At 42.3% G+C, this 22,690-nt stretch overlaps 1 protein-coding gene across 1 annotated transcript in view; it reads right to left on the minus strand.

The window, feature by feature from the left end:
• FOCAD (focadhesin) overlaps positions 1–22,690 on the minus strand; it is a 1,210,644-nt gene that overhangs the window by 830,925 nt on the left and 357,029 nt on the right. Inside the window, exon 13 of the mRNA XM_078675948.1 lies at positions 10,874–11,134. Within this exon, the coding sequence (XP_078532074.1) occupies positions 10,874–11,134 (261 nt within the window). The remainder of the gene's footprint in view (positions 1–10,873; positions 11,135–22,690) is intronic.

Raw genomic sequence — 22,690 nt, forward strand, 5'->3', positions numbered from 1 at the left:
GGGAAGAAATACAGAGCACCAGAATAGGGCCCGTTCTTTCTGAGGTCTGATCCACCACCTGACTCTGTTATAGTGTCAGCAGCCAGAAAAGCAAACAAGGGGCATCCTCAGCTGCTGTTCCCCAGACACAGTCAGCAAAGCCATGGATTCCATTGCCAAGATAATGTGTAGCACATCTGCCGCCCATATGAAAGTGGCCAGCGCTTCTGCATTGCTGGGTCGATATGGCCATTTGCTATGGCACTCTCTCACAAGATTTACGCAGAAGTTACCAAAAGAAGATTAGCAGGATTTTCAGGAGATCCTGCGTGAAGGAGGGCTCTTGGCTAATCAAGTCATAAGCGTGGCAGCAGATGCCTCAGACCTTGCTGCTCCTGGGTATTCTCATGAAATCTGCGCACGGCAACCCTCCTTGTAAAGACTTACAGGCTTGAAACCAGAGGCCCAACATAGAATTCTCATCCTTCCCTTCAATGGTACCTCGCTCTTTTGCTCTCATGCGGATGATGAAATGTAAAGAATTAAATCTGAACTGGACACCTTGAAGGCTGTTGGTTTGGAGAAAAGGAAATATTTCTGCCGCCGCTACCGACCTTATGATCGCCGCCAATACCAGCAGAGGGTTCAAACCCCTCAATGGTCATCACAGCAACATCATGCGAGATCTCATTACCAACAGCGTGGGCCCGGTAGAAGAAGAGGAGGCTCTGGACAAACAACCCCTGCGGCAAAGCAACAGGCTAAGCAGTGAGTGCTTGGTTCCTCCAGCTCTGGACGTATACGTTTTCATATGGACGAGTGGATTAAAATAATGCAGGACAAATGGATACTCAATATTGTGAGGAATGGGTACTCAATCACATTCAAATCACCTCCACCTTCTGTACCTTCTCAGAAAAATCCAGTGCATTGCATAAATCTGCTGCGAGAGGAGGTCTCCATCCTGCTGCAAAAGCATGCCATCGGAAAGGTTCCCTGGCAACAACATCGGCAGGGAATCTACTCCTGTTACTTCTTGGTCCCAAAGAAAGGTCCAGACAAGGAGTTCAGGCCAATACTCGATCTCAGACTCTTAAAGAAATGTGTCCTTAAAGAGAGATTCAGAATGCTGGCGTTACACCAAATCATTCCACACATTCGTCAAGGTTACTGGATGTGTTCCATAGACCTTCAGGATGCTTATTTTCACATCCCAATTTCTCAGAAGCACCGTACGTTTCTACGATTCAGAATACAATCAGACCACTTCCAGTTCAAAGTCCTGCCTTTGGGACTCAAGTCAGCTCCTTGCACCTTCACAAAATGCATGGTAGTGGTAACAGCTTTTCTGCAAAAGAAAAAGATCTTCCTCTATCCTTACCTAGATGATTGGTTCTTCAAGAGTACCTCTCCCAGCCTCCTGCAGGAACATCTGAGATGCTGCATTCAACTCTTAAACCGGTTGGGCCTGTGCATCAACTTCAAAAAATCTGTCCTCAATCCAACAGAGAGGATACACTACTTGGCCGCTACTCTAGAAGCTGCAAACGCAAAAGTGTTTACTTTGGAGGAGAGACTATTATCAATACTCCACAAAGGTGATACTCTCCTGCGAACACCTCATCCCATGGCCAGGCAGGTGTCCTCTCTGCTGGACTCGATGGCGTCATGCATATTCATTGTTCCGAATACCAGGCTACAGATGAGATCCTTGCAGCAGGCTCTGGAGGACCAATGGTCTCAAGTTTCCAACTGCTGGGAAGACACTATAACTCTTCCTCACGCAGTTCAAATTTCAGTACGATAGTGGATGCAACCGTCTCATCTTCTGAAAGGAATTCCTTTCCACTGGGAACTACACAAACAAACTCTTGTCACAGATGCATCCCTTCAGGGCTGGGGTGCTCACATGGGATCTCTTCAAGTCCAGGGGGTGTGGTCAGAAAAGGAGAAAACTTACAACATCAACATGTAAGAGCTCAGAGTGGTACATTTGGCTGTCAAAGCGTTCTTTCTCTCCATAGAGTCAGGTTCCCTGCTTGTTCAGACGGACAATAACATAACAATGTATTACCTGAACATACAGGGAGGGACCAGATCCAGACCCCTGTCTCTGGAGGCTCAAGCGATCTGGAAATGGCTTCTGGCAAGGAACAGGTCGATATCTGCAGTTCACTTTCCAGGTAAACTCAAAGTAAAAGCTGATGACCTAAGCCAAAACTTCGTCGAAGCTCACGACTGAGTGCTAAAAGACGAAATAACACAAGACATTTTTCGGAGATGGGGTTCGCCAGACATCAACTTATTTGTGGACGCAGCAAACGCAAAATGCCATGCCTTCGCATCCAGATACCCTCAACCAGGCTCCAAAGGGAATGCACTTTTGATTGACTGGATTACTCTACGCTTTTTCGCCAATCCCTCTCATAACACTGGTGATCAGCAAACTCTACAGATCCAGGACAGAAATTATTCTGATTTCACCAGAGTGCCCTCGCCAGTGATGGTACCCTGACCTGCTACACCTGTCCAAGAAACCGCACAGGAGATTGCCATGCCATCCGGATCTGTTGACCAAGCCAGAAGGGAAGGTTTTTCATCCCAACCTACCGTCACTGAGATTGACAGCATGGCTCCTGAGTTCCTCCAATATGGCCACTTAGGCCTCTCGCAAGACTGTATGCAGATCTTGAAGGAAGCGAGAAGGCCTTCGACGAGAAAGTCATATGCTTTCAAATGGAAGTGATTTTATCTGTGGTGTACAGATAATGGTCATGCCCTATCCGGGACCAAGAACAGGTTACTTGACCTTATCTTTTATGCTTAGCTGAAGCAGGTTTACAGTTCTCTTCTATTAGAGTACATCTGGTAGCAAGGACAGCGTATAAAAAAGTACAAACATGTAGAATAGATAGCATGAAAGCTATCCGTGAAATGTATAATTTTAAATATGGTCAAGTGTCTATAGGTAGAAAAACCTTTGCTCTTTTTGACATCATTTTTCATAAAGGTTAGACAATGACATCAGAACATTAAGAAGCCAATATGAAAAAGAGGACAGTTTGGACTGAATGTTATTTCTGGAACAAAAGCTCTAGAAAATATATGATTTTTTCTCCATTCAACAGTTTCAGAGACAAAGTATGTATTGAATATAAATCATCATTCAGCCTGAGAAGAGAGATGACCAGTGTAACCTTGTTATTTTCTTTCAATAATGCTACATAGGCAGTTATTCTTTAGTACTAGTTCGGCATAGTAACTACATCTTTTAGAATATATTCCCTTTTTCCATGTAGAAACTGAAAATGTGGTCCTGCATATGCTGAATTATATTACCTATTTTTTACAGTTAACATTAACTTGTACAGCTTTTATGGGCGTTTTTTTAATTCCTAAGTATTTTCCCCCATTTTCCAACGTGACAATGGTTTCTTTGAAATATTAAGAGTGTGCAAGACCTACAGTTAATGACAAGCTGTATGAAAGTGCCCATGATTAAATGGCACTCACTAAGAACAAAAAAATGCATGGAGGTGTGTCTCTAGGATAAAATAATTCTATGTTTTCTCAACAGGAATGGACTGTCATCTAAAACAACATTTCGGAGATTTGTACAAACCTCTCAAGAAATAACGGAAAATGCTTGACTGTAAAAAGGGTTATATAAGAAAAAGTACAACCTTGAAAAATGCATACTAAAGCTTATGTTTATAAGACAAGTACAAACAAATAATAAAAACATCTTTTTGAAAGAAACAGGGTTAAAAACCTTGTTTAAACAATATACATGCAGTTGATTGCAGTGTGTGGCCTATGGATTGGCACTGTAGGCAACATGTATTTGTGGAACTAAAGGATATGTGCATGACACTTTTCATACCCATAGAAAATAAAGGGACCAATTTTCCCATACGTAAAATCTTTATGACATTTCCAGCACACAAAGTACAAGAAAGTAGTTTCAATTATTAATGCTATACTTAAGTATCATTTGCTGACTTATAAAAAGGTGGGTGATATGTTAGAACATGACTTATATTTCAAATACAGGAACACTGTGAAAAAGACACAAAAAACAGATTAAAAAACCCTAGAAATTCTATTTAAAAAAAAAAGGTTAAACTCACTTTAAGTGTTGTACTGAGATTAGAACATATGTTTAAAACCCGAAAAACACTGCAATTTGCCAGTACACAAAGTCTACAGCACAATGTCACAATCACTGGATGATATCCTCAGTGAAGTCATTTAACATCTCATCTTGATCCAGGACTTTGTTTATGTGAACCTTATCAGAAATAGATGTCTTGTTCCCCAATTTAATTTGAATCCAGTTGTCATTGTATAACAATTGCATAGCTCTGAATAGTTGGTTTAGAATGCCCATTTGTTTGATCTTTACCATAGCAGAGCTCACCTGACTGAATCAAAAGCTTTGAGAAAAGTCGGCAAAACGTGCAAAAAAAGTTTTGCTTCGCTCTGATGCTTGTTGGATTAATGTTGATAACATTCTCTGCTGTAGTATTGTGTGACAAAAACCCTGATGGGATTACCTTTTTATGTATCACCCATATGCTCATCTCTTTTAGTAGTTTGCTGCGTAGTATTTGGAGTCCGTATCCAGGGGGAATATTGAATTCGTAGTTGTCCGGGACCACTTTTGATATTAGATACTAGATTGAGCCCTTCAAGGATGCTGGAAAGAGGACTTTCATGAAGCAATACTTAAATAATTATCTCAGTGCCATAGACCAAAACATTGGGCTTTGCTTGAAAATTGCTGGAGGCAGACCATTAAGGCCCGAAGCCCAATCATTTCTGCTTGCCTTAATGAGGTCAATTATTTCCTTCTGTTCTAATTGCTCATTGGTACATATTTTGTCCTGAGCTAACTTATCTAAACACTTGCTAGATGGGGACGCACTATTTGGGAAAGTATTTGGTCTGAACGTGCTATGGTCTTTCAAGTTTGTACGGGTCAGTGTGTTCATCCATGTGATGCTGCTTTTAGGTTATAATATTGCCCCGTGGGGGACTCAGACCTCTTCAGCTTCAGCTTGTCCCTTTTCAAGAGAATCTGACGATGAAGCCCCTTTTCAATGAGAGTTCCTAAGATCTAGTTGCTTCTGATGTTTTCGTCTTTCTGGTCATTGGCCTCCTTAAGTTTTTCGTCATTCCAAATTTAGCTGTTTGTCTTTAGTTCCAAGCTTTGTAGACCCACCACAACAAGGATGGTCTCAGCAGTGGGTAGTAGGTTTTTCTGTTGCCTTCTCGATTTTGGAAGTGTTGATGCTTGATCTGCGTTTCCCCGGATGGAAGATCATATGGCTGTATTATGACAGTTCTCATTTTGCGGTGAGTTCTCTGTAATTGTGAACTTATATTGATCTTTGAAGATGTGAGAGGGGGTTCCTGTGACCACTGGATAATAAGTTGATCAGGGGCTCCGCCCCCTCAGAGCGATACAACCTGTGAATACCAGGTCTTCTAGTACAATCTTACAAGACAGGGCCGTTTGACAAGTGGGATAGTGAACACAAGCTCCACCCCATTCCCCCCATCGTCATCACACCCTGTCACTTCTTTCACCCTCTGCTTTTACTTTATGAGCTCCTCTTGCTTGGCTCTTCTTCAATTTATAAGAGCTACAGGCAGTGGTCTTAGTCAAAGTTCTAAAATCCCTTCTGGTCACATCCGTCAGATGAGAACATTGTTAATTTAGTACTTCTTATCTGAACTTGAGTTGGGTGTATGAATGTCAACATGAGCTGTGCGTGCTGCAGGGAAATGAATTACTTATTGGAGCTGTGAGAGCCTGCTCGAGGTCAATAGGAATTTTAGTACAATAAGTGCTTCAAATTTCTACTTATAAAGCATATCGACTGGTGTGGGCATTTATACCTGGTTATCTAAACTTGTCATTTGTATTTAAATGTACATTTACCAGTGCAGCCGAATTTGGAGGGGTTTAGTGGCATTGCTTCTGATTTTTTAAAGTCTATCCTCGCACATTATATTACATTCTAGTAGAAGATAACCAATATTTATGATAACTCACTAAGGTTTTAAATGAAGAAAACATTATCTGAGTAATGCAAGATTCTATGTCTAATACCTAATACAGTGCATCAGAAAGGGTGTAAAAGGGAGCAGAGGATGGGGAAGAGAGTGCAGCCCAATCAACAGCAGTGAAATTCTAAACGATGGTGAGAGGGAACCATTCGTAAGCACTGTCGCCAGGGGACTAATAAACAAAGCCCTAACCATTCTGCAAAAATATGAATCTTAAGGGCCATAAAAGATTAAACAGACAGTGCCATAACCCATCGAGCCATTTAAACAACATCAGGACTTCCAGAGCACTATGTCATCCCTCTCAGGGAAGAGTGCAATGTAGAGAATACATCTGACATTATCTGCGGTATTCTACTACAATGCGATTGATCCCAAAGACCTAGATCATCAAAGAGCACAGCCAGGCACATCACATACATCTTGACATGCTCATGAATTAATGACATTGATTTATGTAAACCACAAAACTATAGTCTCGGTTTTTCTTGGGGGGAGGGAAGCAACTGTAGCTCCGTTCAAGAGTGAGGGGGGAGATTCGTGGTCGCTGAATCAATGATGACTTCAGTCAATGGGCTTGACCTGTTCTTGCTTGGCTGTGCCTTCTGAAACTGAACACGATGTCTATGACAAACGATTTTTGTCAGTGTTGATTCGTGCACTCCCCTCACATTGTTCGGCACTCGAACGTCAGATGTCAAAAAGGGTAGAGAAAAGAAAACAAGAATTCAAACTTGTTTCCATGGCACAAAATGATAAAGTGGTCCCCTGTTGCCACAACTCTCTGGTAAAACCTGCTCTGTGCCATGTTCTGCATACACTTCTCTTCACATGTTATATGCGACATTAGAACAGCAAATGCTAGAATGGAGGAGCGGATAAATTACTAATATTCCACTATACAAGGACATCGTGAACATACGTATTGCACACCCAAGCGAATGTGCATCTCAGAACTCAGGCAACAACTAGTATGGTGTAGGCATCCGTCGCAAACTCCTTTGAGTAACACATGTACCAGAGCTTTCAGGTACAGTACTACCAACATGCAGTGTTTACCCAGGCAAACCATATTTACCCTAAAGAAATGCGCAAACTGTAATCACCAAAATATTAACATCCCTTTCACTCAAATATTTGACCAAAAATGTACATTACATGATATCGTACAATTTTTTATGAGATATTCTATAACCTTTGACAGCGGTCAGAGAATGCCTATGATACTGACTTCATAATAATGCATCCTGAAAAACAGATAAGCACTTCTCTGTGAAATCTGTGCGCATGCCAGTCCCTCAAACACAAATAGCCAACCACTGATCGTAATAATCGTGTGGGACGCAAGGCACATAATTATGAAGCAGCTTCCAAACGCAATCATTTTAAAGTGTATTCATTACTTTTGGGTCTATTATTAAACAGAAAGCTCCAACTAGTTTTTGCAGTGCTATCACGGGGCGCATGAAATAACAGAATAAACCTGCATGATGTACCTGCCAAAATGCTATGGTGTGCTAAGCCACCTAAGGTACTTTCAATTGGCACAGCCTCAATTACTGCCTTTGTCAGCTTTTCGACTGCTGGGGGAAGTGCCCATAAAGTGTCATTAGCGCTTAGTGCACACAGCCCAGCTGAGAAGGCATGCCTCTGGGTTGCTAGGCAACAGTGCATTTAGAATCCCTCATCATGCCCAAAGATGCAGCGTCAGCTAGGTCAAGCAGCTCATTATCAACCTATCACGGGCCTTCCATTTACCTCCTGATATTGTTCCAATATTCACAGAAAAGTCATTCAGCTGAATTAAAACCCCAGGACCGAAGACATCTTTCTAAAACACAACAAAGGCTATTTCTGCTTAGGAAAATAAAAGATGTATTTAAGCCTCCAGTCTAGTGCATACTTTGTCACAAGCAAGCACAAATATTACAAATCCCTTCTGATTCATCGGCTATAAGGCTTTTCGTTGCTTCTGCCGCAATCGAATGGGACTTGCACAAGAGGAATCTGCCATGTGGATAAATAATTTAAAACTTTTTTTTGCTGTGTTCATTTACATCCAGGAGAAAGGATCATAACATCCATCCACGCCACAGATCAGTAGGTAGTTTGTAAATGAGGTACGAGACCTAGGGACTGACAAAGATGAGCAAACCTCAGTATTGTCTCCTCTATGTACTAGGAGCAGTACAGTTGATGAAGATGAAGACACCAGTATGAATAAAAACAGAACGTGAATTTGCTGCTAAATGCGAAAAGGTATGGTTGTGGTCCTTTAGGAGTTACGATTAGGAAGTCTCCAGTTGAACCCGTCAACACTATAGCCCAAGAGTTCTCAGAGGTTTGGGGGGACGTTGGGGGGGGGGGGGGGGGGGTTGCAACAGCTAAGTTAGGATAACAAGCTACCCTTCATTATGCCAAACATATTGTGTTTTTGACATCATCTGCTTACTGGATCACTTCAATTCCCCTCCCATCTGACTTTCAAAAGCTGAATGATGATGGATTAAACCCAGATCAGTTGACTGGTGGTGAGAGCTTGCAATGTTTAAAACTCCATCCATCATCCCCTTTGGTTTTGCTTTGTTCGCACTAAGTTGGCAGGGTATGCCCAGACGTGGGTCCCTTGCTCACTTTGCCACTGAATTCACGCTAGCCTGGCTGATGACGGCTGATTAGCCAGAAACTGGCCCCAGGATGCTTGTTTCCGGTCCAGGGAAGACATGGCTTGGCAGTTCGGGCTGGACTGTTCCCATGAGGCACAGGGTCAGACTGATTTGCATATGGCCATGTCTGAACTAGGGTGGCGGAGTGAGCTAAAGAATGATGATGGATTAAACCCAGATCAGTTGACTGGGGGTGAGTGCTTGCAATGTTCAACACTCCGTCCATCATCTCCTTTGGTTTTGCTTTGTTCGCCCTAAGTTGGCAGGGTATGCCCAGACGTGGGTCCCTTGCTCACTTTGCCACTGGATTCAAGCTAGCCCGGCTGATTAGCCAGAAACCGGTCCCAGGATGCTTGTTTCCGGTCCAGGGAAGACATGGTTTGGCAGTTCGGGCTAGACTGTTCCAATGAGGCACAGGGTCAGACTGATTTGCATATGGCCATCTCTTAACTGGGGTGGCGTAGTGAGCTAAAGAATGATGATGGATTAAACCCAGATCAGTTGACTGGGGTGAGTGCTTGCAATGTTCAACACTCCGTCCATCATCCCCTTTGGTTTTGCTTTGTTCATCCTAAATTGGCAGGGTATGCCCAGACGTGGGTCCCTTGCTCACTTTGCCACTGGATTCAAGCTAGCCTGGCTGATGACGGCTGATTAGCCAGAAACCGGTCCCAGGATGCTTGTTTCCGGTCCAGGGAAGACATGGCTTGGCAATTCAGGCTGGACTGTTCCCATGAGGCACAGGGTCAGACTGATTTGCATAAGGCCATGTCTAAACTGGGGTGGCGGAGTCAGCTAAAGAATGATGATGGATTAAACCCAGATCAGTTGAGTGTGGGGTGAGTGCTTGCAATGTTCAACACTCCGTCCATCATCCCCTTTGGTTTTGCTTTGTTCAACCTAAGTTGGCAGGGTATGCCCAGACGTGGGTCCCTTGCTCACTTTGCCACTGGATTCAAGCTAGCCTGGCTGATGACGGCTGATTAGCCAGAAACCGGTTCCAGGATGCTTGTTTCCGGTCCAGGCAAGACATGGCTTGGCAGTTCGGGCTGGACTGCTCCCATGAGGCACAGGGTCGGTCTGATTTACATATGGCCATGTCTGAACTGGGGTGGCGGAGTGAGCTAAAGAATGACGATGGATTAAACCCATATCAGTTGACTGAGGGTGAGTGCTTGTAATGTTCAACACTCCGTCCATCATCCCCTTTGGTTTTGCTTACAAAAGCATTAGACATTTCCCCATTTATACTTTAAGAATTTGATTAGTTATTTCCAAGGACTTCACCTCAGTTTAAAAATCCTGAAAATGGGCCTGTATTTGAGAATAATGGGTTAGTTAAATTCAGTGTATGTGCTTTGTTTATCTTGATCAGCTGAAATGGAGCATTTTCGCATAAACATTTTTTCTGGATTAACAGACAATCCACCCCTACCTCTTGGAAGAGGTTCTGGGCATTCTCTTCCCTATCACCTCTTCAGATCTCAGTCTCATCTTACCAGTAAGCTGAAGGAAACGTCAATGACACTTTTTAACGATGGGTGCCCACCAAGGACATATTCAACTCAGATAGGGATCCCTGTGTGTTGGATTTTTGTTGACTCTTTGGTCATACGTATTGCAGATCATGGTTTACTTGTTGGCATTACGCATTCTCTTCCACTGAGAAGAATATAATAGTTAATTTTTTTAGCAGCATAATGAAGGTGAACAAGGCGGTCAACTTTAACTTCCTCATATGCAATCTCAACAATCTTTGGCTGCTGGTTCAAATCTTGTCAAAAAGGCATCATTGTCATCTGTGCCCTTAACATTCCTCACTCTGACGTGTACTGACCTATAACCCACATGTAAGCATACAAAACAAAACCAGAATTCTTACCTGCTTTGTGGGCAGTCTCGGTGTGGATTTTAATTTTACATTTCACCCTATTTTGTATAGCGCTAGAAGCATGTCTGGGAAACTAACCTTCTCTCCATCTAAGCGACTACACTGGACATTTCACCAAAGTCCACCTTATCCTATGTCCAACAGTTTACAAATGAAATATGACCATCTTAAGAGAGGGGATCAGTTTAAAAAAAAAAAAAAGAACAAGCTAACACTTGAGAAGAACATATGCAGGAACTGTATGCAGGATTCCAGTGCTTACCTGAGACGAGTCTACATTAGCAACTTCAGTGATGGTAGTCAAAACTTTACGAAGGACCTCCCCATTTTCTTGAACCAGAAGGTATGCCAGAATAAGTGAAATATGTTGTGGAACTTCAGTGATCACGGGTAGCAAGGTTTTGACAGAAAGCAGCCAATCACAAACAGCAGTGCTGCTTCTGTTCATTGTCTCAATCGTCTTCCAGGTAGTAAACAATGTATTATAATCGCTTGTTATTGGAAAAACAAGCATAGGAGGCGGCTAAATCAAAGGGAAAACACCATATTTCAGTACATACCACAATGATCAAATCAAACTGAAAAAAAACACAACTATGCTTATATGATGAGCATTTTCCAATAATGGACATGGTCGCTGATCAAAAGCATCAAATCTGATTTCAAATACGTTTTTTCTCAATAAAAACTAAAACAGCCAAAACTTAATTGATAAATAAACTTGCCAAAGTTTACCTACAAAGTAAGACGCATCAAATCACATAGCAGAGGCAAGTGGCGTTGCCTGATTAAAACCCCAGCCCGCAAAAAGGTCTAACTACAGGCAACATGTAAGATTCAGGACTTTCTTTTGAAGAAGAAAAAACACGATTCAAGTTATAAGTTGTTTTCGTTCCAATTCTAATTCACTTCCAGACACCTAAATCTGTATCATTTATATTATCCAGTACGAGGGATCAGCGTAAAGGAAGGCAAACAAAGGCTATTTTTGTTAAAAAAAATTAGGACTTTGATGATCTTATAAAAACAGTGAAGGATTATGCCACTCTGACTTAAAAAAGGGAAGCACAAATATTCACGCATTGGGAACATAGCAAATTCGTTTTCTGCTTTACGTTTATTCAGCGGGGACAAGGAAATAAGCAAGCAAAATACAGGTAACAGTGAAAAGTAAAATATTTGTTATGTGAACAATAAAAAACAAAAAAACTACAAAGAGGGAAATATAGGCACATAGGTTGGACTAAAGGTCTTCATAAAACAAGCACTGACAAAGCCTTGACAAGTCTACTATGTTTTTTCATTTCTTTTTTCAAACCTATGCAATATACATTATAACTGGAAAAAGCTACAACTAAAAATGCTGCCATCTTGAATTGGCATGTATATTTCTGCAATAAAAAAAGGAAGTAAAAAATGACCCACTGGAAAAGTCAAAAGAAAATAACACAACATGAAATGAAAGGACAAATGAATGTAGCAACTAACAGCCCTAGCATTGAGGTGGACTACTTTTTAGGTGCATGTACGGATGTGCAAGGGCAAAATGTTGACACTCAATGGGATGAAAGCCAGTAGGATGACCCAGTTCCCTATGCTGCAGTGGGTGGACGCAAATTGTGAATGACACCTTAAAAGACAACTGGGGAGAGAGAGAGTGTGGGTATGTATATCTATTACACTAATACTAATACTAATACTGCCAGATTAAAATTGCATGAAACACGCTTTGAGAGCTGTCTCACCATTGGTTTCAAGGAGTCCAAAGTAAAATTACAGGTGTAGAGCAGAAGCCACCTTGTTCAGCACTGCCACCGAACCAGCAACCGCTGCAATTTGGCAATATATATATATACATATTCACTGAAAAAACTAAAGGTTACAGGGACGTTATAGTTAGGTGCAGATTACACTCGTACAGAACCTGTGAAATTCAGAATTTATAGTTACCTGAGCTAACTATAACTTAAGACCCCTGCAATGCACGGCTTATGACCTCACATATTACATCACTCATGACATGGTCAGTAACATCACTGATGACATCTGAAATGAAATCACTGATGGCATCATCCACAGAACGACTCAGGAGACCTCCCTCCTTTTATATTTACATGCCCCAAGAAGGTGGTGGTCCCCAAGGCCTTTGAAAGCCAAAGGAGGTGGGGGCGTGTAGCCTCCTTCCATAATTTTTTTAAATAAACCCTGGGAAAGTGGGATGTGTGCGCCAGAGGTGTAACAAAACTTGAGGGGGCTCCCCTGCAAAGTGCATGGAGGGACCCCTTTGCAGACTTACTCGGGAGCTCTCACACCAGGGTATTGCCCTAAAGGGGGCCCCTGGAGCTCCGGGCCCCACGAGGCCTAGGTGGTCAGGGTATTCCTACCCAGCGCTTTTCTCTTTTTCTTTCTACGATTTTCTTTAAGACTCATCTGAGTCCCAAGATGGCTGTCAACACTTCCTTGTTAAAGTGTTGGCAGCCAATCAGATCTCTGCACTAGATCGTTATGAATCACCAGAGGTTCGCGCCTCTAGATATACAAATGTATTTTTCCTAAAATATCTCAAAAGCTACTGAACAGATTTACAACAAAAAATAAAAAGATACTTTCTGAACCAAGACCTAACTTTCTGCCAAACTTGGTGCAATTCTGTCCAGCGGTTTGGGCTGTAGTTGTGATCAAAATCCTTATGAGAAATTTTTATGGGGAAAAAGTGTTTTGGGGACCCCCCTTTTCTTGGCCCCGTATGACTAGTCACCTAGCAACTTTCAACACAGCAGCTGAAACAACCGTCATTTCAATTTTTTAAAATTTCATGAAGATTCATCAAATGACACCAAAGTTATTAACAAAACGAAAACCGACTTTCCTGTGGAAACTAGGTCCTAACTATAACTACCTGCGAGTGAGAGAGGGAGTGAGTGCGAGAGAGAGAGACAGAGAGAAAGCGAGATAGATTTATCATCTGCATAGTATGAATAATGGATAAATTCCCCACACTCTGATGTTCAACTTTCTACTACTTAAGGGATGCAAGTATTGATTAATAAGCTATATAATCTTGTTTACATTTGAAACTTGCCAAGTCGATATCAGGGAGAACAAAGGAAGCCCAAGAAAATTATTTGGTCTACATTACAATGTGACACGGTGCACGAGGCTAATGACCATGCTTAGGCTTCACCAGCACTGAATTATTCTCATGAATGACTGTAAATCTCAACAAATAAAAAAAAAGCAGAAAACGTGAAAACAACGTTTCTTGTTTTACCATTATAAATGATGTGTCTTCTCCTAATATCAATATATAATTGAGCTTCGAAATGACTCTGAAAATATTTTTTAACTGTCATGTTGTACTTGGTTACTACACTTTTCAACCGAATTCAAAGATTAAACAATTTGTAATGAGTGTTTATTTGAAGAATTATTAGTTTGCATTTAAATATTTTTTTCTTGTTGCTGCTGTTCTTTAACCAGCTACAAAACACAAAAGGACCTTATATTTCTTTCTATGTCCTTAAGCGATGGAAGGGTTTGGGATGTACCGTTTTGAGGCCCTTCATGCTTATGCCTTATCCTGAGCTGTTGGTGAAGTTATAAGAAGATATTGCTAGGGTCTGAAAACGCACAGAAGCCACATTAAAAGAGTATCCAATGCCATGCATTCTATACAAATGGAGAACCTGCATTGTTGGGCCACAAGGGAAAACCAGGAACAGCTACCCATTTCCTTCAACTTTTGGTTAACAATGTAGAGGTGTCGCCCATAAAACAAATAGATGGGGTGGGAGGTCAATATGTCGAAATATATCGCTCACTTTCACCTTAAATAGTATTATCGTCTTTCAAGTGCTAAAACAGTTCTGCAGTTTTGGTATCTCTCATAGAGTCACATTTTAAATCATTACCCGAACTTGGGCTCGGAGTTCCACAGTAATTTTTACATAGCAATAATAACTAAGGCTGGCTGGAGTTCGCAGAGCTAAAAAAAGAGAAAAAAAACCTCTGCTGCGCTACCCGGAGCTCCGCAAGCAGCGCAGTGCGTTAGACACATGCAGTTTGCAGTGATTTTAAGCGCTGGGTGTTTGTCCTCACTGTGCAATCACCGCGAACAGCACCATGCACAGTGCAAGCAGGTGCTGCTTCCTTTCAACCGCTCAAGTAGATTTTTTACTCAAGCGGCAGCTTTCTCAACATGAATGCACGGTTTCTCAACACGAGCGGTCACATGCATATGCGACCACTTGCAATGAGAAATCCGACCGCCCGCGTTAAGAAATATCGCCAGGAGGTGGTTTTGCCACTCTCGTCAACTTGAATTTGAGGATCGCGAATGAGGAAAATCTCACAGGGAGCTGGATTTTTCTCGCTTGCGTGCCAACTTGAAGATGACGAGTTTAGGACATACTGTGAGAGGCGCGAGAAAGCTGACTACAAGGACGCGAGTCAAATAAACACGCGGTCCTTCAATTAAACTTATCACGAGTTGAAATGGCGAATGAATTGAAAAACGGCTAGCAGTCCAGAAAGATACAGCAGCAGCGACACGACTAAATAGAGTGTCCCGTCGTTTGAACACCTTTTGTCGAAGTTTTTCACATTAACAAGATTGTTGGTCCTGAGGAGAACCCCGCATTTGGGGGTTCGAAACGCGTCGACCTGTTTTGGTGCCTATTGTCAACTAAAATACAGTGTAAATAGTGTTTATAAAGCAGGGTTATCCCTCTAGATTATCTTTACTTTATTGCACAAAATTCCATTCTGATGTAAAATCATTCATATGTATAGAGAATTCATTATTGACATTAGGTCCTATATGTATATTTTGGTATGTTAGGAAAAGGATGAATGTATTGGCTAAGTGTGTGAGTTGGATGTGTTGTAAAATTTGTAAATTGTATTGTGTATTGTAATTTCGATTTAGTGTAATATTGTGTTTTTTGTACATACACAAAAAATTGTTGATGTGTTTATGAAAATAATATTTCACTAGTGCAAAAAATTAATCAATAAACTAGTGGGTTCATTAAAAAACGGACTGTTATGTTTTTTTCATAAAGGTTGGCATAAATATATACAAGTCACGTCCAGTACTAGCAGTTGTTTTGTTCTTTTTATTAGCCAAAAATGGGCATTAGTAAAAGACCAATCCAAGCGCTTATATGATGGCGTCCCAGCTCGATCTTATTGGGGGCAGTCTCGTATCATGATTTGAATGGATAGACACAGTATTCCCAGATATTTCGACATTCGGCCACCTGCATGAGTTAATGACCTGACGGGCTAACCCTTAGCCTGGAAGAAGTTTAGGTGTACAATGGCATTTTTTTTCTCAGCTGCATCTAGGATTCCCACTAGTCTACAGTTTAGTTAAGGTGTTGCTGGATCAAAGCATGCCAAAACTGCTTGTCTACTTGAGCGAATTCTGCTTTGGTTTAGGGGGACTTTTAGCAACCGTCTCCTTTCCTGTATCCACCCGTTGCAGGAGCATAATAAATGGATAATATCGCTCTGGCCATTTTTACACAGACTGCAAGATGTTAGAGATGGCTCCCTCTCCCATGGTGGAAGGTTCTGAGTACATGGGATCAATCCAAGGCGAAGTTTTACATTTTTTTATTTCTGTGCTTTCGGGAAGCCCAAATTGAAGTATTTTGGGGGGGCTAAGACCTTGTAATTGTTCAGAGACATCCAGGTGTGCGATCTAGCTGAAAAGGCGGCTTTATCCTCCACCAACGCCAGTTTTTTCATGGATTTCCAAACTAATTTCTTAAAAGCTGGATTGTGGGTCTATGTGTTCCAAAGGGCCAAGAGTCTAGTACATGCTAGAGTCTCCTGAATGTAGCTTCTTGCAGGGGAATCCTCCCTCTGTTGGAGATCTTGCCATAAAAGCTGATATAAAATGTTAGGGGCCGATAGTCTGATCTTATTCCAACAGTTGATGTATGCGCCGTATCTGGCCCATGAATGCATTAATAGGCCGAACTCCAGCCTGATTTGCACCGGGGAAGTGTAGTTTGGTAGGCTAAACATGGTTCTATATGCTTTTACTAAAGTTGTGTCCAGCAATTTAGCGTCTCTGCCTCTTAAGGCTTCACTACCACAAGTTATTGTGGGTAGGATTTTAGCCTGTGCTACATTCAATAGGGGACTCAATGTTGGGCCCGATAATTTAGATGTTAAGCTTTTCCTGGTTAGTGCTAGCACCAGCCCCAGCCCCTTCCTTTTAATCTCTTCTAGGTGTCGGGCAAATGATCCTTCTTTGTCAATGTAGAAACCTAGGTACTTGTAGGATCCTGCTGAATCTATTTGTGTGCCGCCCAGATGCCAGCGAACCACTTTCTTCCTTTTGTTGTTAATTGACATAGTTCTAGTTTTCATTAGGTTAATTGACAGCCTATTTATTTCACTGTACTGCTGCATGCTGTTGAGAAGATGTTGCAAACCAACTACTGTGTGGCTGAGCAAGATTACGTTGTCGGCGAAAAGGAGATTGGACAGAGTAGTGCCCCCCATCCTGGGCGCGTGAGAATTGCTGGTGTTGAGTAACTGTGGTAGATCTGCCATGAATACATTAAATAACATAGGTGCCAACAGGCAGCTATGTTTAAGGCCCTTCGTTGTTTTGACTTTTCTTGTCATATGCATCCCTGTACCTAGTTTCACCTGTACCCTGTATCTGTATGTAGGAGCATTAGCATTTTTAAAAGGGCATTTGGGATACCCCAGCTGGCTAGCTTCGCCCACTGTCTAGATCTATCCACATTATCGAAGGCGGCACTAAAATTGATAAAATAAAGGTGCAGCTGCATTTTCTTCAAGATTGCAGCGTCTATAAGCAGAGATAATGTCAAGATGTTCGTTGTTGTGCCTGTTTTCTTGCGGAAGCTGGTCTGATTTAATGGAATTATATCATTGATGTCCGCCCAGGCTGTAAGCTCTTCCAACAACGTACCCGCAAAATATTTGGCCTCGTTGTCGATTAGTGCCACTAACCGATAATTGCCAGGCGAAGCCTTGTCACCACTTTTGTGGATGGGAACGATTGTAGAGCCTTTCCATGAAACAGGGATGACACCCCATTGTCTCACTTCTAGGAATATAAGGTCGAGTATTTTTGCCCACTCTGCCGCCCTCTGTTTGAACAGAGCGGGCGGGATTCCAATCGGGCCCAGCGCCCCTTTCTTTCTTCCCTTTGTGATCTGCTGTTGATTAGCAGATGCGCAGCGTCGTCTGTCGTTTTCTCCAGTAGTTGATGAAAGACTTATGTGAAACTCTTTTGCTTATTTGGTTAACCTAGTGGGGGTCAATTGGAGCTACCCCGCTCTGGTGTGGGGAGCCCCCACTGATAGGTAATTGAAGTGGGTATTTAGATAGTCGGTCCAGGCTTTCTCTAATAAGTGTGCTGAGGTTCCCCCATGTTGCGGGTTGATGATTGTATTTACTGTTTTCCAAAAACGGGCGCTATGATTTTGTTTTATGTTATGGAGGAGTCTAGCCCAGATATCATCTTCGAGGCTTTTGTTTATGCCCCATTTCAACTTCTTTAGATTATTTATTTGTTGTCGCAGAGAGGAGAGTAGCAAGAAGTTCCCAGGATCATGACTCAGGGATCTTATCAAGCCATTTATAGTTCTTTTAAGGCTTTTGATTTGCGCGCCTTTTGCTGCAGTTGGCCTTTTTGCTTGCTCGAATAGCAGAGGGCGATTTGTTTTTATTTGCGAGGCGTATAGTTGTCTGAGATTCTTAGTAAAACATTCCCAGATTTGAATGTAATCCATGTTGATCGGGTATGAGAGTTTAAGATTCAACGCCGATTCTGACAAGGACTCATGTTATCTGCAGTGAATTTATTTCTCTTATAGTATATGTGTAGTTGGAGCCCCAGAGTGGGACCGGCTGGATGCCAGAAGGAGCAGTTGCGGCTAAAGTTATTTGTTGTGGGCTATGATCGCTGTCCCCCATTCTAAAGCTAATTATGAATGAGAACAACGAGAGACTGGTGAAGGTGTAATCCAAAATCGAGGCCGTTGTTGCAGTATAGTAACTGGCTACAGGAGGAATTCCGCCTACAAATCTTCCATTGAGGGCCCTGAGAGTAGAGTGTTCTAAATCCTCGAGAAGACCTCTATTTATCTTGTTCGTTTTCCCGTGGGTGAAGTCGCCTTGTGTTGGTATATTGCAATTTGAAGATTAGAGTCTTACTTAATTTTCATCTGATGATCCCAGAAGGTATTGATTCAGGTCCCCCGACAGAATAATGTTTGATGATTCAGTACTGCCTATATAGGTAATTATTTGGCAAAATAACTTCGCTGAATCAGTTGCCAAACGTTTTGGGCGAATGTATGGGTTAACGATTGTTACTTCTTTTTGTGCCCCCGCCAAAGAGAGAGTGAATTTAATTGCAAACGCAACCTCTGTTCCACGACCGACTGCAACTGCTGTAGAAACGGCAGTTATCGATATGTAGGCTGCTAGCCTGAGCAATGACCGGTTTTCCCACCTTTTGTAGCTGGTATGGCAAAGCAATGGAACCGGTGTATATGTAATGGTTCTGTCAGGCATGTTTCCTGCAACAGGATTATATCAAACGTATTGAAGTATCGTAGGACGTCTGGGTCAGAAGCTTTTGAAGTTAAGCCATTGATGTTCCATGAGCAAAGGCGAATCTCAATTTCTTTTTGTGGACTGTTACCTATGTCCATTTGGCTGTGATGTAATTGAGTTGCTGGAAAAAGGGCTGAAGTTCTTGTAATTGGCTCAGCATACCGGAGGCTATGACCAGGTACTGCTTCTTCCCAAGAGGGTGCGTGGTCAGGACCCTGGAAGAGAGGCCTTGATTGAGGAGAAGAGCCCAATGCCCCTCTAAGAACGGAGGTTGGGGGCCTTGGGCGGCGATTGAGGCCAGGCCTTGGGCGGCGATTGAGGCCAGGCCTTGGGCGGCGATTGAGGCCAGGCCTTGGGCTGGGGTTTAGAAGAGGCGCTGGGTACGCTGGATTTTGGTAAGAAGTAACCTTGATTCCTGAATCTTCGAAGGTGTGATGCTCATCTAATGCTCTTTGACTGATAGCAACTGTTTTCCACAAAGCCCTCGTTGCCTCTGGCATTGCTGGATTTTCGGGTGTAAGGAACTCTTTTGCAAGGAGATCAGTTGTTATCAGATCTGCTAGATTGGGAATAGCCCTTAATAGATTCAAAATATTACCCCTATTCATTATGTCTTGGTGCCCTTTTGAAGCATACTCCGGTTTCAGCAATGTAAGGCTTGAGCTGAATGGCAATCTTTTCGAGGCCTGCACTTGGTTTATGGTTTCTCCAGCGTGCAATGCGGTGTCATGCTGATTGTTAAGTTGTACGTCCTCCCTTAGTTGCGGTACCGTCACCTCTTTACGGGGGCTATAATTGGTTACAATATATATATATTTTTTTTAATAGATTTTTATTAACTTTTCTGCAGTCATCTTACAATCATACAGTTCAATTTGGACCATCACTGTAATAGGCCTATCCTCAGAATGCAAATCAACGGTACTCAAAATCCCGTATCTCTACCTGACTCTCCCTCTACCCCCACCCCCCCTTGTCAGTGTGTCCTCCTCTGTTAGTTAAAATATTTCTTGTTAATGTTAGTTCTCTGGGTGACCTCAGATCCTGCAAGGGGGGGTAAGCCCTGAAGTGATTGCTCTGGGACCTTCCATATTCGTTTACATTTTCTCGGTGGTACAAGTTTTTGAATATTGTGGTTTGTGCAGTTGTTTATCTGATCTTTATTGACGTATTGATTAGTGGTCACTTGCCAGGTTGCGTCCGTTCTAGACATCCTATTTTCTTCTGTTGCAGGGTCGATACTTATTTGAGATTCTTTTTGTCCGTGAAGCCGAGTTGGATTGTTTAATGGCATTTGTAATGATGGTATGGGAGATACGCTTGGGTCGATATTAGCACTTCCTCTGTGGAGAGCTATCATTGCCTGTGGCGAGTTCCCGTTTTTTATATAAGCTAAAGGCATTTCGATGTTTGAAAGCCCAGGAGATGCTACTATATTTTGAGAAATACTAGTTTGAGCCTGAGCTGTATTTTGCTTACCCCCCTCTTTAGAGTCAGACTCTAATTTGGAGCACTGTTTGCTGAAAATTGAGTAGGTAGCTGCTTGATTAAAGGGAAGTAATTTTTGATTCCGCCCTTTTATTTTCTGCTGGCGGCGTTGTTTGGCATTTGCCTTAGTAATAGCTGGGTCAGCTTTAACTGTCTTGAAACATTCCCTGACAGTACGTGGAGACCCCACTTTATGCTGGGTGAGAGAATCACTGCCTTTAATATTCTGATTAGTTGAGTTACCCAATCCTCCTTCCTTGCTTTCAGGGGATGAGGGTTCAAAGGTCGGTCCACCAGATGGGGAGCGAACAGGGATGGATAGTGTTCTGTTCTTCAACTCGTTGAGCACCGTGGTAAGCATTGTTGGTAGAGTTGTTAGTTTGTCCACAATCTGACTGCAGCTGCATCAAAGGTGTGCCTACGTCTGTGCTCTCCTAATTAGACCGTTGGGGTCCCCCAGTTTCTCATCTATGCCTGCTGTGAACACAGCCAGAGTGTTTAGTAGATAAAGCTGTATATTCATCTTGTCACGCATACAAGAGTGGAGAGAAGGATGTCCCATATACTTCCCGGCATTCGAATGAGTGCGGCATGACAGAGGAGGCGATAAATTGAACAGCCTTTTCGTTTACGCATATTTCCGGCGGCCAGAAGGAATAAGCAAGAATAACGAGTACGGTTATTGAGTAGTATTTCCGCGTGGGTTGGAATTGTGGAACCATCATTTTCTGTAAGGACCTATAAAAACAGAGGCCGATTTTATTCATATAATAAGGTCACAGAAGTGATGGAATTGCCATAACGGGAGGATATTCTCCGAAATAGAGGGAAGCATAGGCACAATAGATGGGATCTCCTATTAAGGACATATAAACCTGACATTTTAATGAGAATTCTAACATTTGAGTCTTGAAAAAGATGGAAGAATAAATTAACCATGGAAACGCGTCAACGCATCATACAACGGAATCCAGGGTTGAACCTAAGCTGCCGATACTAGAATAATTGTTGTATCCAGGCTAGGTTACTGTATGTGTACCCAGGATAAGTTCCCAAAGAGAAAGTGTATTGTCTAGTCTTTTCCTTGTTAGGTGTTGGGGGTAATGTGATTTATTGTATTGTGTACTAAAGAAAAACAAATTTTTTATTTGTATTCTTTAGATTAAATGTGTAACCAATTTGCTTTTTGTTATGAAATTCTAAAATTAGTTTATGAATTGATGTTTTAATAAAGCATGTCATGTGAGATTTTTTTATGAGTGATTTATCATAAGATAATTGTGTATTAGTGGGGTTTTGCTTTATAGCTGGGGTTGGGCATATTGTAGAATCCCGTGTTTAATTGAAGTTATATACTATTGTTGCTGTTACTTTTATAGGTGTTCAAGGGTTATTTTTGCTTAACTTGTCCATCTTGTCAGACTGGTATTGTAGTGGTATTGTAGTGCCTCCACCGACAGTTGCATGGTGTTTAAGATGGAGGCCCAGGCACTTCAATCTTTTGACCCGCCCGTCTTCTTTCGCTCCCCTTTATCCCTTGGGGGCTGGCTGTCCGCTGATGGGTTTGAAGTAGACTTCACTGGGGATATGCCCATATGACGGTCTGGAGAGCATGCTGCTAGCATGTCCTCCCATTCTTGAGTGCTCAGATAGGATAAAGCCGCCCTTCTTTCTTCCTGCTTGGAATCATTAGTGTTAGCTGTTGGAGGCAGTGTGTTGACACTAGTATCGCTAAGATCCAAGATGACGATGTTAGTAATGTTGGCGTTGGTAGCTGGATTTAGGCTGCAAGTGCCTTTACCATGAAGTGCCGGTGGAAGTTGCGTCCAGCTTGTCTCATCCACTAAAGGGCTTGGGGGAGCTGTCGGCAGTTGGTTATTCTGGTTTCTGGTGGGGGTTAGCCGGCCTGTCCTGTTAGATCTGTTGTAATATGCGCTTGCTTAACTTCCCCTGCTGCTGGGGGCGTTGCTGTTACTGA

This window comes from Lissotriton helveticus, chromosome 2_1 (assembly GCF_964261635.1).
Source record: "Lissotriton helveticus chromosome 2_1, aLisHel1.1, whole genome shotgun sequence".
NCBI lineage: Eukaryota > Metazoa > Chordata > Amphibia > Caudata > Salamandridae > Lissotriton > Lissotriton helveticus.